Genomic DNA, 13,820 nt, shown 5'->3' on the forward strand with positions numbered 1-13,820 from the left:
GATGTCTTTGTTTCAAACGAGTGTGGGTGTTGGTTAACGAATGACTTGGGTGAGTTGAGGTGCTGAAAGCAGTGGTTCAGCAGTATCCCATTGTGTGCGAAAATGGACGTGGTCGAGACCAAGTAGATCCTTGGGACAATGCTGACGATCTTCTGTTGATCTTTGGTGTTGATCTCCCGCAACAAAGGTTGTTGAAGTGGAATGTAGATCACACTATTATTGTCGGTAGGGCGACATGGGTATATGAGAGAAAGAATGAGAGCCAAGGTCCCCAGGTGCCTCCATTCGTGATAGAAAGTAGGCTACCCAAACAGGGATTGAGCCGACACGCCATCAACGGTAACAAGATCGATAGGCAAGGATATTTCAACGTTTGCTCGAGAGCGATGGATGGACTAGCAAGCGCCACAGTGAGCAAACGACGGGGAGGACCAACCAGACCGTACAGTTCGCCTTCAACCATGTGGAGTTCGGCATGTGGATGCTTTTGACAGGGGTGCCACGGGTCGAGCCCATTCGACATTCCACCCAAGCCACGGGCGCCTGGTTTAACGAACGTTCGATAGATTATTGTTATTATTATTCGCAGTCGAATGTTCCGGTGCCATACACATGGTCTTTGACAGCCTCGGATCGTCATTGACAGCTGGACCTGATTGCAGCTCGAGCAGCACACTGTCTCTGCTCGAGCTCTGAGAATGCGCACTGAGCACGAAACAGTGGTCGGTGGCTGGTTCGAGGGTCGAGACTCGCTACCCCTGGATGCTGGTTGATGGTGTGTGCTTTGGTGCACACTTGTATCTCGCTTCTGCTGGCTTTGTCGTGTGTCTCACGCCAAGGCAGACAAGCACGGAGAAGACATCGATGATCGATGGCCGTGGGAGAGAAGGCAGGCCAGTGTTCAATAGTGCGGAACGCCATCTGGCCAAGTCTCCACCTGCGCTCGAAATTGCCTGCTCGGTCTTGGCACTCCTCCGGATCCTCTGACCCTATCGACACTTTCTTTTACCCCTGACCACGCCTCGTCCGTTCAACGCCTCTTCGGTTCGCCCGGCCTTCCGACCTTTCTCGAGACCGGCAGCAACAAGACTTGAAGATCCGGTTCGTTGGTATCTGAGTGATATCAAAAATGCCTGGAGATTGCACCACATTCATGTTTTCTTCAGGTCATGCATTCGCTGTACACCAGACACGCCTACTAGATCAACGCTGACTCTCAAGATTTAGCTACGCCTGTAATCGCCGCTCGACGGCCCCAAGGCATCTTCGGCCTCCTGCGCCTGCATCCCCACTCTGTTCTCTTTCTCCAGCAATGCTCGCGAATGACCCTGCAGTGCCCATCCACCTAATCTTTTGTAGAAGACCTTCCCTGCTGGGTGATTTCGTACCCGCTCCAATAATGCTGCCACTGCGTGTCGTACTCTCATATCTTCGTGCCAGAGACCAAGGGCTACGTAAAACAGCCCAGCCTCAGACATGGGCGTGAGTTCGAGCAACTCCAGGATGCTGTCGTATTCGGTGCAGTAGCTCTCTAGCGCCAGGTAGATTGCTCCAGCTTCCTTCGGGGTCAGCCTCAGCACCCTCAGCTTCGACAAGGAGTGGTAAATGTCGAGGTACGGTTTCGTGGGTGGACCGAACAGCATATTGTTCATGCTGACCTCCGAAGTGGGCGACTCGGCAGTCTTCGTCTGACTGGCCAGATCTGAAATGAAGGAATAATAGGACCGCGTGTTCCGCCATCCTTCTATCCTTGCTGCTGACGCTGCCAGCTCTCGACTCTTGGCCTCATCGCTCGGCCATACGTAGCCATGTCCACGCAAGTTCCGACCCATGGTTCGCAGCGAGGTCGGCTTCGATGTGGCGCTGCTGCGCGACGACTGTGGTTGGTCTCCATTCTCGACCTCTTCAGCGGGAATTACCGTGAGATTGCTAGCCCCGTATACCGTCTCTTCGAATGCTGCAGCGATACGCGTGAACTTGGTGACATAGGCGCGAAATCGGGCTCGTATGATTGATTCACCATGTCTCTGGGCGATGCTACGATTAACTTCTTCCATGAACAACGCATCACCTGTCGGGTCTGCGCTAGCATCTTTGCCGATATTTGCCAGCAACGAGTAGGACGACTGGCTGAAAAAAGCCGTGCCCTCGGTCAACGGCGCCGCCTCGATCGCTGACGAGATTTTCATCCGCCCAGAGGGCAAATCACAGAGCAAGTCCCACCATTCCGGATGATGCGAAAACGCGGGATTCGTAACCCCAGCAATGAAGCCAGGTACCTTCAGCAGCTCATCAATCTTGCTCAGATCCGTATACGGGAAAGCATGTCGCGTGAAGCCACGAAGAACACCTCCCGACGCTAAAGCACATGCCGCCAGTACTGCTTCGGCTACATCGCCCGAGGGCATGTTGTGGCCTAAGAAGATGACCCGTTTCTGCGTGAGCATGGCGTTGATTAGCACCAGGATTGGATGCGTATATCCGCCCGAGCTCGTCAGATGCGGGTGCAGCGCAAATGGCTGGGGCTGAGTCAAGTGCGGCGTGCCAAATGTCTGGATCAGCTTGATGAGGGAGAAATCGCCCACGGTCTCTGGTGATAGCGCAGTTGGAATCTTGACCGGGATAGGTATCCCAGAGAAGATGATCTTGGTCTCCAGCTCATGTGTGTCTCGGGGTACGCTGTACTGAGTCACCGCCCTGGTGGGTGATTGGGGCCGGGAAGTATCTGCTGCCTCTTTTTCTCGCCGCTGCACGATCATCTGCTCGAATTTCTCGGCAAACATGTCTTTCGCATCCGTGGCCTGCAGAATGTGGCGTTCCTGCAGTGATAGCTTTGGCATAAGAGAAGCATCCATCGAATTGAGAGCCACATACAGCAGCTCCAGGGTGTCGAGGTTGGGCGACTTCATGTAGTCTTCCAAAGCCAGCAGCAACAAGGGTTTATAGATGTGGAGGAACGAGTGCCTTGTACAGATAGCCATAGCTTTGACAACAGCACCTCGTTTGACGGTGGCGTCCTGCTTGGTATTGACCAGATTCAGCACGTACATCAGAGGGGGGGTTTCGTTGCCTTCATCGTCGCTGTCTTCGTCGCTTTCATCTTCCAATGCCTCGCCAGAGTCTCTTGCTGCTTCTCGTGCAGCCCTTCGTTGTCGTTTTTCTCGTCTTATGGCTTCTTTCTCGGCGAGATCCTCTTCTCCTGCGCCCGCATCTTTGTGGAGGAAGAACATAGTCCAGTCCTGCTGGCGCATATGTGTCTGATCAGGCAACATGAGCTCTGCAAGCATGCTCTCATCTGGGCTAATGGCACCCGGGTACTGATGCTCCATGATGGAGCCTCTATCGATATCGAATGAGGCGACGAGTATATATTCGACATGAGGTTCAGGAGAATTGAGAGGATATTGCGACTTGATGCGCTTTGCCGGTCGAAACCCTCCATCGTTCTGGGCTGAGGTGCGTTGAGACGACAAGTGAGAGTCACGGGGTGACGGTGGTATTAGTGAACTCTGAGAGGACACTTTTTGGTGTGTAGGATTTGAAAACGTGGAGGACTTGGAGCCAGCGTTGGATCCCAGCGAAGAGGGGCGTTCAGAGAAGCCGGCTCCCTGCTGAGACCGATATGGGAGCGTCGCTGCCATGGGCGCATGCGACCCTTCCGATACAGGCGTGTATGTGTGTTACCCAGGAATGGTCGATAATTCAAGGCGCCAGGGCACGGGAACATGCAGGACCCCAGGTTTCGCGGGAAGAACTGAGGCAGAGCACGGAGGAGAAATAGTCGGTGTGACTTGCGATGACACCGCAGTCAGTGGCCCTCGCAGCCCTACAGGACAGGCCGAACTGTCTGTACGTAGATGAACATTGACGACATCTGTAGGTGGACTGATCTGCACCTGGCAGTCTCGATCCTGAGACGCATGCGCAAGGGGTTGCAGTTACAACAGCCGCAGGGATCTCGAAGCGGGGGCCCCTGCCAAGCTCGGTGGCAGCTACGGTTCTAAGCTTTTGTTTAGCGGTCGATCATCATCGTAGCGCCGGTCGTTTGGGTCCCCACGGTCGCGATGGCAACCGCGGTGTCGAATCTGTAAACAGAAGACATGGATGACCGCTTCCACAGGCCATCACACTCAAAGCCCAATATCATATCAAGCAGGGCGAGAAGAACGATACAGCTTGCGCCCCTCTCATCTCAGTGGCTTCTGTTGCTTCTCCGTCTTCGCACGCGAGCGGACTACTCGATCGCACTGCGCGACATTCCGGGGGGATCCGTAGCAACGTCAGGGATCGCTCATCAACACCCCACTGCAGCTCCAGCAAGAGCTACGCAGCCATCATGGTAAGTTTGACATCAGCAATCTCAACAGACCTTCGAGGCTGATATACAAGTCTACTTTTCGCAACTCACCTCGCTCCTCTCCCTTCCGCAGACCTGGCTCGCCTTCCTCGCCAACATCGGCCAGAGAACGTCCATCAACCCCACCATCACAACGAGGAGCATCCCCAATGACTTCGCCATCCAAACTCAAGCAGTCATATACCGTGTCGGAAGAGGAAGAGGACGAAGACATTGTCGGCACGCCCACCAGATCGTCTGCAAACCATCATGGTTCGTATATGCGAGCGCAGACCGAGCCTCCTCCTTCACCTTCTGCACGACGGCTGCCAGAACCACCAAAGGCGTCCGAGACCTACAGTCGTCCGGCAGCACGATCGATAGACTCGAGTCGACCGCCTCAACGTTCCAACTTAACCCCTTCAACGCTCAGTCAAGCAGACCCATTATCGAAATTGCCACCAGCCCTGCTTCACAACCTTCGAGAGTCATTTTCAGTGCTGGACTCGAATTCGTCCGGACACATCACACCAGCCTCCATCTCCGAGACACTTTCTTCCCTTGGGATTCAGGAATCCAACTTGGCCCAATTTTTTCCTTCCGGACAACCGCAGCAGCTTTCACTCCCACAGTACCTCAACCAGCTAGCCTCTCTTCTGGCAGCACTTTCACCTCAGCAAGAGTTGCTCAACGCATTTTCTGCGTTTGACGATGACGACTCAGGTCAGATTGATGTCGCTGAACTCAAGTCTGCTCTCTTGACCACATTGCCAGATCCTGGCGAGCAGCGATTAGCCGAGCGAGATGTTGATCGCGCCTTGGAGGGATATACCGGCCGTCGCATCCTTGGACGCAACACCGGCGGTATTTCAGGTGTACGCGGCATCAACACTCCAGCACAAAAGCGAAACGGCGGTGACGTCTTCCGATACCAAGAGTTCGTCGCTAATCTCACTGGGGGCCCGCCGGTCATGAGTGCGGGTCCGGGACAAGAACAAGTCCAAACAGGTGGAGGCGGATTAGCGAGGTAGGACTGTGCCTTCTTTTATTTTCATTTCTGGGTATGGCTGTGGGATAGATTCTGATATACGTGCTGCACAGGGCCCTGAGTGTGCATCAACCACACTTTCTGTGATCTAGGTTCTACATCTGACACAGCATCTGCCTTTGAGGATTGCTGTTTGTGTACGAGAACGAGAAACGACAGGCGACATATGGGTATGAATCAACATTGTTTAACGTGCGCCAGGGAGTAATTGTTGTTGAAGGTGCTTCTTGGAGATATCAAATCAAGATAGCAGGACGACTTTGGCAGTGTTTTTTGGACTGGAGCGGATTGCCAACATATGCATGCGTTTGAACAGGACCGTGCCGGATCGTTGGAAAGGGGGAGTGGCCAGGCTTAAGGGTTGCAACGCAGCAAGATCAAGCTGGTCGTACTGATGTGTGTTCTACGACTCTGCACCAGCCGAATGCACAGTCTGGGCCGAGTATTCAGGCAGCGTGCCAAATCTTGCTCATCGAACCATTCATCTCCTCTCGTAGCTGGGGCTCAAATATACCACGATCGTCTCCTTTGCCGCCACACTCCATATTTGACGCTGCATCAGGTGCATCACACTTAGCTCTTCTCTTAAGAAACTGCACAGTTCTCCCTAATAATTGCGATCCCTCATCATGGAATTGACGGAAACTAAACCCGAGATTAATAGATCGTAGCCAGCGACCCACACTGCAGAGCGAGGCACCGAGATCCGCTTCAGCCTCGATGTCTTGGCGGGGAAACCTGCTCACCTGAGCAAGTTCGAGGTCGTCTCTGTGCATGGGGGAAAAGTGCTCGAAACGTGCTCGTTATGATTGCTGTGCGGCTGATGGAGGCAGGTGCAATCTTGATCATGTGGTGATGTGGTGATTTGAGGCCTAGGGATGTGTTGTGTGGAGGCTGAGGTATGGAGTGTCTGAATTGTATATATTCGGGGGGGTCTGCTGCTGCTCTAGAGGGAGGGAAATGATACCATACAGTTGAGCGACAGTCAGGACTCCCGCGGCAGCACCGTAATTTACCTTTTGCGACTTTGAGAAAGGAACGATAAGGACGACACAGACACGCTGCTGATACGTCAGGCCGATATAATTGCAACAACTACAGCACCGACACCAAGACCTATACTGCCAAACCTCAGGACTCCAAGATTCTACTGAACCTGTCCACCGCTTCCCGCTCAGCACTCCAACGTCCAACACTCCTCCATCGCTACGTCCCAATTCAAGTAGCACTCCACCCGATCCCGCGAAGTCTCTCACTGGGTTCCCACCCACCATGTGCAACCAAGGCTGCCTCTCCCGCGCCCCAACCATCGACTCCGGCGCCCTCATGGCCGCTATCCACCCCTTACCTCCTGCATCTACCTCAACATCCACATTCCCTCTCTTCGCCGGCGCGACCCTCCACCTCTCCAACCCCGCCACACCCTCCAGTCCCACACAATCCTCGCTCGTCCTGCTACCGAGTCGGGCGCCTTCGCCCGCTTGGTCCACTTGTTCCACTTCCTCCACCACCACCACCACCACCTCGTCGTCCTCTCCTTCGTCAGCTCTCGAGGCGGACAAAAGAGGCCTGACGATCCGCATCCACGAATTCTCCGAGGCCTCGCCCGTGATGCACGCGTTCGCCTGCGCCGCCGACGGCGGAGCCTGCATTCTTACTGCGGAGCCCGCGCGCCGCCGACACCACCACCACCGGTTGAATCTCGGGGTGGGTGGAGACGGCGTCGTGGGCCGGACGGTGAGCGTGCTGGACGCGGAGGAGGCGGTGGTTTTGGGGGTTGGGGTTGTGGGGTGGGGGTGAGCGTTTGAGGGGGCGGAGCTTGGGATGGTGCTAAAGGGAAGGGGATGACTGACTGACTGACTGATTGATTGATGGGGGATCAGCGAGGCGTTTCCCTGGGCGTTAGAATACGAGAAGGTATAATGGGAAACGGACATGACAGGCGAATGGTTGGGTTGCCCGAAAGGGTTATGGGGGAACTGTGGAGATGGAAGACTCATATACTCCATCGTTCGAACATGAAGGTTGATGGGATTCTGATATACAATTATGCGTGAGCAGAGAAATATATGTCTCTTCTGAAAAAAACGTTCCACGTCGGAGCCTGCAAAAACTGCTTGCTTGCCTGCAATTGGTCTTCTTTCTGAAACTCCTCGTTTCCCGCCATCGCCTGTCATCGCTGATGAATGCATGCAAAACCTTTCCAGACAGCCTTAGTCCTCCATCGCACTGGCGTCTTCCGTTCAGATGATATACCCCATCCAGCCGCGCTCGCCCATATACTCGTCGAACAGATTCATCTCCTGCTGGCTAAAGTTCAATTCATCCCAGTTGATATTGTAGCTCGCGGCATTGTACGCGACGTTCAAATCCGACATGGTCGCAAACTGGCTGTTGCTGCTGTTATTGTTAGCAAATGGCCCGCTGCCAGGCACTTGCTGTGAGGCTGGAAAGCCACCACCACCGTTGCCACCGATGCCCATCGGATTCATCTGACTGCTCGGCATGCTGCTGGTTCCGACCAGCGGCTGCGACGCTTGCGCCGCACTGCCACCAACGTCGAAGGGCGCACCCGCCGGGTCAAGGTTCGGACTAGGCCGCTGCGACAGCGACCCGGAGCGCGGCAGGTCTTGTGGCAGAATGTCTCGCTCTTGCGCCAGACGCATCACGTCGTCTGCGTACCGCTTGTGGGAAGCGACGAAGCCGCCATCACCACCGGCCTTGACGCCGGCGCTGACATCGCCGCCGTCGTCGGCGTCGCTATGCTGCTCCGGGAAGCCACTGCGCTTGTGCTCGAACCAGCTGCGCAGTTTGCGGACCACGTATACAAAAGCTTCGGCGGGCGGACAGCGACCGTCGGCGGCGAGTTCCTGTAGGCGCTCGATCACGGCTAGGATGTAATAGTCGACTCTCAGTTCGGGCGAGAATACCTCGAGGAATTTAGAGTCGGGCGCGGAGAGTACGCCGTGCAGCTTGATGAGCGCCACAATGGCGTAGGTGTTCCACACAATGCCCAGGTTGGGAAGGTTGCGTCCTGTTGAGAGAGGCAAGGCAAGCCAGGCGTCAAGCATTTTGTGTGACGAGTCTAGGCACTGCGCTAGGGCGTCGATGTGAGTGATGGTGATGTGGGATTTGGCGGTTGTAGGCTGGACAGTGTTACCCGAAGGCAACGGGGCGGTTGAGCCAGGTCTGCCCTCGACGAATTTCATGCCGCCGGCCCAGTCGTCCATGTTCGAATCGTGCTCGAGGTGAAGGCCAATTTCGTGCACGTAAAGGTTGATGCTTGCCGCGATATGGGACACGACATTGGAGTTGATGGAGGCGGGAACACTGTCATGCCAGGCAGCAAGTTGTTTCTCGAAGGCTTTGAGATGGTATTGCGTAGAAGTGTCACCGAAAGAAACATTGGATGACTGATCGTCCATGTTGAAGACGAGTGAGACTTCTTCGGCAATTTGCTGGGTGCGTACCAAGGCACAGAGCCAGCGGTCGGCGTCGGAAGCGGTAGGACCGCCGAGATAAGCGATGGAGTCTTCGAGGTAGGGTGACCAGCGAACGAGAGAGGGATGGCGGAGGAGGATGGAGACATTAGAGGCAAAGTAGTAGCACGAAAGCCATGTTCGCCGGACTTCGGCCTCTTCAGTGCGATCGCGTTGCAGTGATTTGTAGCGTTTGCCCATGCCTAGATCCAAACACATGACCACGGCGGAGTGTATGAGCTGGTTGAAGGTCAGGTCCTTTGCGTACTTATTTCTGGTATAGTAGTTGGTGTAGACCAGTATCGCCTGAACGACCTCCAGACTCTTTTCACCGACGAAAAGAACTCTCTCCGACAACTGGCGAGTCAGCTCGACGACAAGGTTACCATGCAGCTCGGGCTTGATGGCGGGAGCCGCGACGGTGAGGATGGCCAAGAACAACATGGGCCTGGCCGTTCGTACATCTTGAGCAGTGATGGTGCCGGGAAAGGCGAGCACGGGGAAGTGCGGGAGCATGTTGTTGACATAGTGACCGAAAATCTTGTTGGCAGTAGGCATGTCAAGCAGGGCGCGTTCGATTATGTCGGCGTATGGCTCCAGTTTCTCTCGAGGGTGCTCAAATTTGGAGCATCCCCAGTCGAGATGTCCTTGCTCGAAATTGACATTGGGATTCTCCACGGGGATCTTCCCGTACGATGATAAACGCTCGGACTCACGCTGCGGATCTGAAGTGATAGTGGTGTTGGTGCGTGTCACATCTGACTGGGTTTCTTGGCGGTCTGTATTCGGGGAGTCATTGGGAGGAGTTGGGTTGGCCGCCTGCTGGGCGATGAGGGCGTCGGTGAGGGCATTTATCTTCTTCTCAAGCTCTGCGACCTTGTGTACTGTCTTTTGTCGTTTCCGTGCAGGGCCGGGCATGACGCATTCGCGGTTTACCTTGGAACAGGCCAGACACGCCTCCTGGCCTTGAACCGGCAGACAGCGGATCTTCATGTTGCGACAAGCGATGCACGCGCGCGCTCGCTTTGGCCGGCGAGCGGGCTTGTCGGGGGAGCCTTCCTCGTTGGAAGCATCGTCGTCTGGCTGGCTGTCGATGTCGATGTCGTGGGCATTCTTGGCCTCCTGCAGCGCACTACGCAAAGCTGACAGAGATTCAGACTCGCGGCGCTGTGGGTCTGGAGGCTGAGATTCCAAGGGCTGTGGTCTGTCCATAGCGACCGATTATTGTTGTCGATGATGCGTGTGCGCCTAGGCGCTTGTCATTGCCGCCTGAGCTGACTTGGACGCTGTGGAAGGGTGGTTGTTAATACCGCGAAGGTGACGTCGTGATATTGCAGGTAGGCAACATGAAAATAAGAGTCACGCTAATCGTCTGAGAGCAGCCGGGGCCAAATCAGCAGGATAGGGAAGCCCAAATTCAGGGTTCAACAGGCTTACCAAATGACTGACCATCTGGCTTTTCGGGGCATCGCAAAGTCCGAGGCCCTATAGACTCGGCATATTGCTTTGTCAGTCTCCAGGGGCCAGTAGTCTGGAGCAATAACCCGGGCGGCGGTCTGGCCCACAATGCTAGGTGCCTTACGCCAATTCTCGCTTGATCAGAGCTAAACTCGCCAGGGAATTTCTGAGCGGTGCTAGCAGAATCGAGGCGCCTGGGGCGGTCTTGAGGGGTAACTTTATAGTAATGTACGTTCTTCTGCATTACTGAATGTACGATGTCTAGAGTATCAGTAGCTCTACGGTCTGGCCGATAAAATGCAGCACTAGCTATGATCAATCATGCATACCCGCGTCCAGCCCTCGGTGGTCGCATCTCGAGCTCGGTGACTCGCCGGTCACTACTGATCGGGCGTTGCTCAAAACTCCCAGTCCTCTTCAACTGACTTGATGGCCCACTCGAACTTCTCGCGCAGAGTCTTCGAGAAGAACTTCTCGATGGGTACGTTGAACTTCTTGGTGAAGACGACGGTCAAACGTGGGTCGATGTAGTTCTGTAGAGCATTAGCTGTGGCTTCCGTTGGTGATGAAGAGCGCTTACGATCTTGGAAGTGCCGAGCGCGACTTCTTTGTTGCTCTCCTTGTCTTCGGCTTGGACCGTCATGTTCTCGATTCTCTGATCGAACTTCTTGATGTTCTCCTCGAGCTTCTCCACTGTGATCGACTTGCCTTCAGCTTCGACCTTCTTGGTCTTGTTTTCCTTTTTGTATTTCTTCTCGAGCTCTTTCGCAGCCTCGAGTCTCTCCTCAAGTTCCTTGTGCTTCATCTCCTTCTCACCCTCGGCCTTGAGCTTCTCGTTGTCCTTCTCGAATTTTTTGGTGATTTTGTTCTTGGCCTCTTCAACCAGGAAGGCTTGGTGCTCCTTGACCCATTCTTCATCCATGTCATCGGGCAGCTCGAACCACTCGGCACCCTTCTTCTTCTTCTGTTTGGGATCAAGATCAAGAATCATGTGCTTGAGACGCCATTGCTGATACTTAACAGCTTTGATGCGTTCGCTAAGCTTCTCCATGGTGTTCTCGTGGCTGGCAGCGACTGTACGCTTGTGGTTGCAGAGAATTGCCACCTTACGGTTGGCATCGTTGTATGCCTTGACCTTCTCGGCATGAGTACCCTCAGCCTTCATATCTTTGAGGAGTGTAGCCATGGTGTACGAAGCATTGTAGGTACGGAACACCTTCGCCGTGAGGCCGGGCATGTAGTTCTTCAGATGGTTGTTGAGCTGGGTCGTGGTGAGCCGATCGAATATGTCATCGCCTTCACCTTTAGGGGCCTTCTTGAAGATCTTCAGATTCTTGAACACCTGCTGGTCAACATCGAACTCTTCATGGAATCGGATCGAATCTTTACCCAAAAAGTCGAAGATGACCTTGTTGGGCTCCTTGAGGGTGATATGCTCGTACTTCAGGGAGCAGCAGCCTACTGTCTCGGCTTCATCGTCGCCTTTCTCATTACCAGCTCTGAGCGCGAACTGATCGATGAAGTACATGGCCGTGGCTTTCTGTCGGTCGGCCATCATCTCAGCCTTGAGGTTCTTGCGGTAGTCTTTACGGATCTTGTCGATGTGCTTCTTGAGCTCTCGGGCCTTCTCAAATTTCTTGTAGTCCGACTGGCCCTTCACATCAGAGTTGGCCGCAAGCATGACATACTTGTAGTTGCCATTGATGTTCTCTTGCCACATGGCGAGCCAAGTACCCTGCTTGTCGTGCTTGATCTCCTTCCATTTGTGGCCTTCAGGGGGAGCAGGCACAGTGGCTTCTTTGCCGATGTTGAGGGTAATCTGCTCAGGCGGCACGCGAGTCTTGACATGACCGGTCTTGGGGTGCTCGCCACGACCGCGAAAGAGGCCAGGTGGTTCCACGCGGAAATTGCCAACCTTCTGCTTCTTGCCGTCCCATGTGCAATACATATATGGCGCCTCGGCCGCATCTTTCTCGGCCTTGAGCTTTTTCTTCTCGGCAGCTGGGAGTGCCTTTTTGGCCGCTCTCTCCGCATCATAGTGGTCGAATATTGGCTTGAAATCGCATTTCTTGAAATCCTTGACATCAACCTTTTCGCCATTGGGTCCCTTTGCACCACCAGTTTTCTTCAGGATTTCCTTGAAGTCGTTGAAGAAATTCTTCTGAAAGGTCGGGTTCTCAACGTTATGGGTTGAGTTGAGCATGCCGCCGAAGAACCCGGCCACTTCTTCGGCGTCGGGGTGTAGAGTGAGCGGAATACCATCGTACTTCAGCTTGACATTCTTCGGCAAAGGCTGATATGGGGGAGGAAAGACGACTCCACTATGTTGTAGTGTCTCCCACTTGTTGGTGCCGTCGCCCTTGGTCGGATCATCCCACCAGTTAGTGCCTTCATCCTCGTCATCCTCTTCCGGGTCCTCGGTTTCTTCCTTCTTGACGGCGGCCTTCTTACCGGCGGCCTTCTTCGGAGCAGGAGACTCAACTTTCACTTTCGTCTTGGCTTTGGCGGCGGGAGCTGGCTTGGTCTTTTTGAGCGGCTTGTCATCGTCGGAGGATTCCTCTTTCTTGACCTTCTTCGGCTTATCAGCCTTGCGGATCTTCTGAGCATCCTTCTCAGCCTTAGCCTCAATCTTCTGCTTCTCGTGGATGAGCTTCTTCTGTATGGGCACATCAGAGTCAGAGTCTTCTCCTATCTGTTGGTTGCTCGCTCGAGGAGGCTTCTTTGCAACCTTGCCATTGGGCTTCGACTTGGCCAAAGGGACATCTGAATCGGATTCGACGGCTGTTTCGGGCTGGGTTTTTCTTTTTTTGATCTATTGGAGCAGAAAATCAGTCGCTGAGACCTCTGCCAGAGGGCAATGTAACACGTACAATTGGCTTATCGTCGTCACTACTCTCCTCCTCGGCGTAGCTAGGCCGGCTGACTTTCCTCTTGGCGGGTGCAGCCGAGCCATTGGTATCCTTCATCTCGACATCTTCAGTGAGAGGTCCATTTCGTATCGAGATACCTGGTTGGATCTCGCCATTGGTCGGCAGTGTCTTGTCCATCTGCCTGTCGAGGCTAGAGGGAATCTTCGCGGAGGAGACAGGTGGAGCAGAAGCTATATAGGCCAGTCAGCATTCGTCTTACATGCTGTGTGCGTCGAGATGTGGCCTAGAAACGAACGGTGATTGTTTGGACGCTGGGGCCACTTACTCCCATTCACACCATTCTTGCGAGCCTTGCTTATAGGCATATCATCATCGGATGAGGAGGCCATTGCGCCCGCGTATATGGCCTGTGGACGTGCGTAAGCAGCGAAGGTATTCCGACTAGGTTGAAAGCGCGTAAAGGCTGATGTGTAGCTGAAGTTGACCAAGAGCTGGAGTCGAGGGGTAACGCGGAACGCGCTCCCGATTAGAAGAATGACGGGCTGGGTCCGACTTATGCGCCGGGAGGGCCGAGAAATGCCCTGAAAAGGCAGAAAACCGAGTGATGGGAAGGCGTGGTGATGGGGGTG

The 13,820-nt window shown here is 54.3% G+C and overlaps 4 protein-coding genes across 4 annotated transcripts; 1 reads left to right on the forward strand and 3 right to left on the reverse strand.

Annotated features, from left to right (window-relative positions):
- Positions 1 to 1,223: 1,223 nt before the first annotated feature.
- Positions 1,224 to 3,641, reverse strand: HMPREF1541_07881 (uncharacterized protein; the record flags this gene model as incomplete). Its single annotated transcript, XM_008722204.1, has 1 exon — positions 1,224 to 3,641. One exon carries the CDS (start codon positions 3,639 to 3,641, stop codon positions 1,224 to 1,226), a length of 2,418 nt encoding a protein of 805 aa, XP_008720426.1.
- A 695-nt stretch (positions 3,642 to 4,336) lies between these two features.
- On the forward strand, positions 4,337 to 5,367 carry HMPREF1541_07882 (uncharacterized protein; the record flags this gene model as incomplete). The annotated part of the gene is made up of 2 exons (XM_008722205.1): positions 4,337 to 4,339; positions 4,390 to 5,367. The coding sequence occupies 2 exons, from the start codon at positions 4,337 to 4,339 to the stop codon at positions 5,365 to 5,367; spliced, it is 981 nt and encodes a 326-aa protein (XP_008720427.1).
- A 2,260-nt stretch (positions 5,368 to 7,627) lies between these two features.
- On the reverse strand, positions 7,628 to 10,075 carry HMPREF1541_07883 (uncharacterized protein; the record flags this gene model as incomplete). Its single annotated transcript, XM_008722206.1, has 1 exon — positions 7,628 to 10,075. One exon carries the CDS (start codon positions 10,073 to 10,075, stop codon positions 7,628 to 7,630), a length of 2,448 nt encoding a protein of 815 aa, XP_008720428.1.
- Positions 10,076 to 10,719: 644 nt separating this feature from the next.
- HMPREF1541_07884 (uncharacterized protein) lies at positions 10,720 to 13,580 on the reverse strand (the record flags this gene model as incomplete). The annotated part of the gene is made up of 4 exons (XM_008722207.1): positions 10,720 to 10,854; positions 10,902 to 13,133; positions 13,192 to 13,421; positions 13,517 to 13,580. The coding sequence occupies 4 exons, from the start codon at positions 13,578 to 13,580 to the stop codon at positions 10,720 to 10,722; spliced, it is 2,661 nt and encodes an 886-aa protein (XP_008720429.1).
- Positions 13,581 to 13,820: the final 240 nt, after the last annotated feature.

Source organism: Cyphellophora europaea (assembly GCF_000365145.1).
Source record: "Cyphellophora europaea CBS 101466 unplaced genomic scaffold supercont1.8, whole genome shotgun sequence".
In the NCBI taxonomy this organism is placed as follows: Eukaryota; Fungi; Ascomycota; class Eurotiomycetes; order Chaetothyriales; family Cyphellophoraceae; genus Cyphellophora; species Cyphellophora europaea.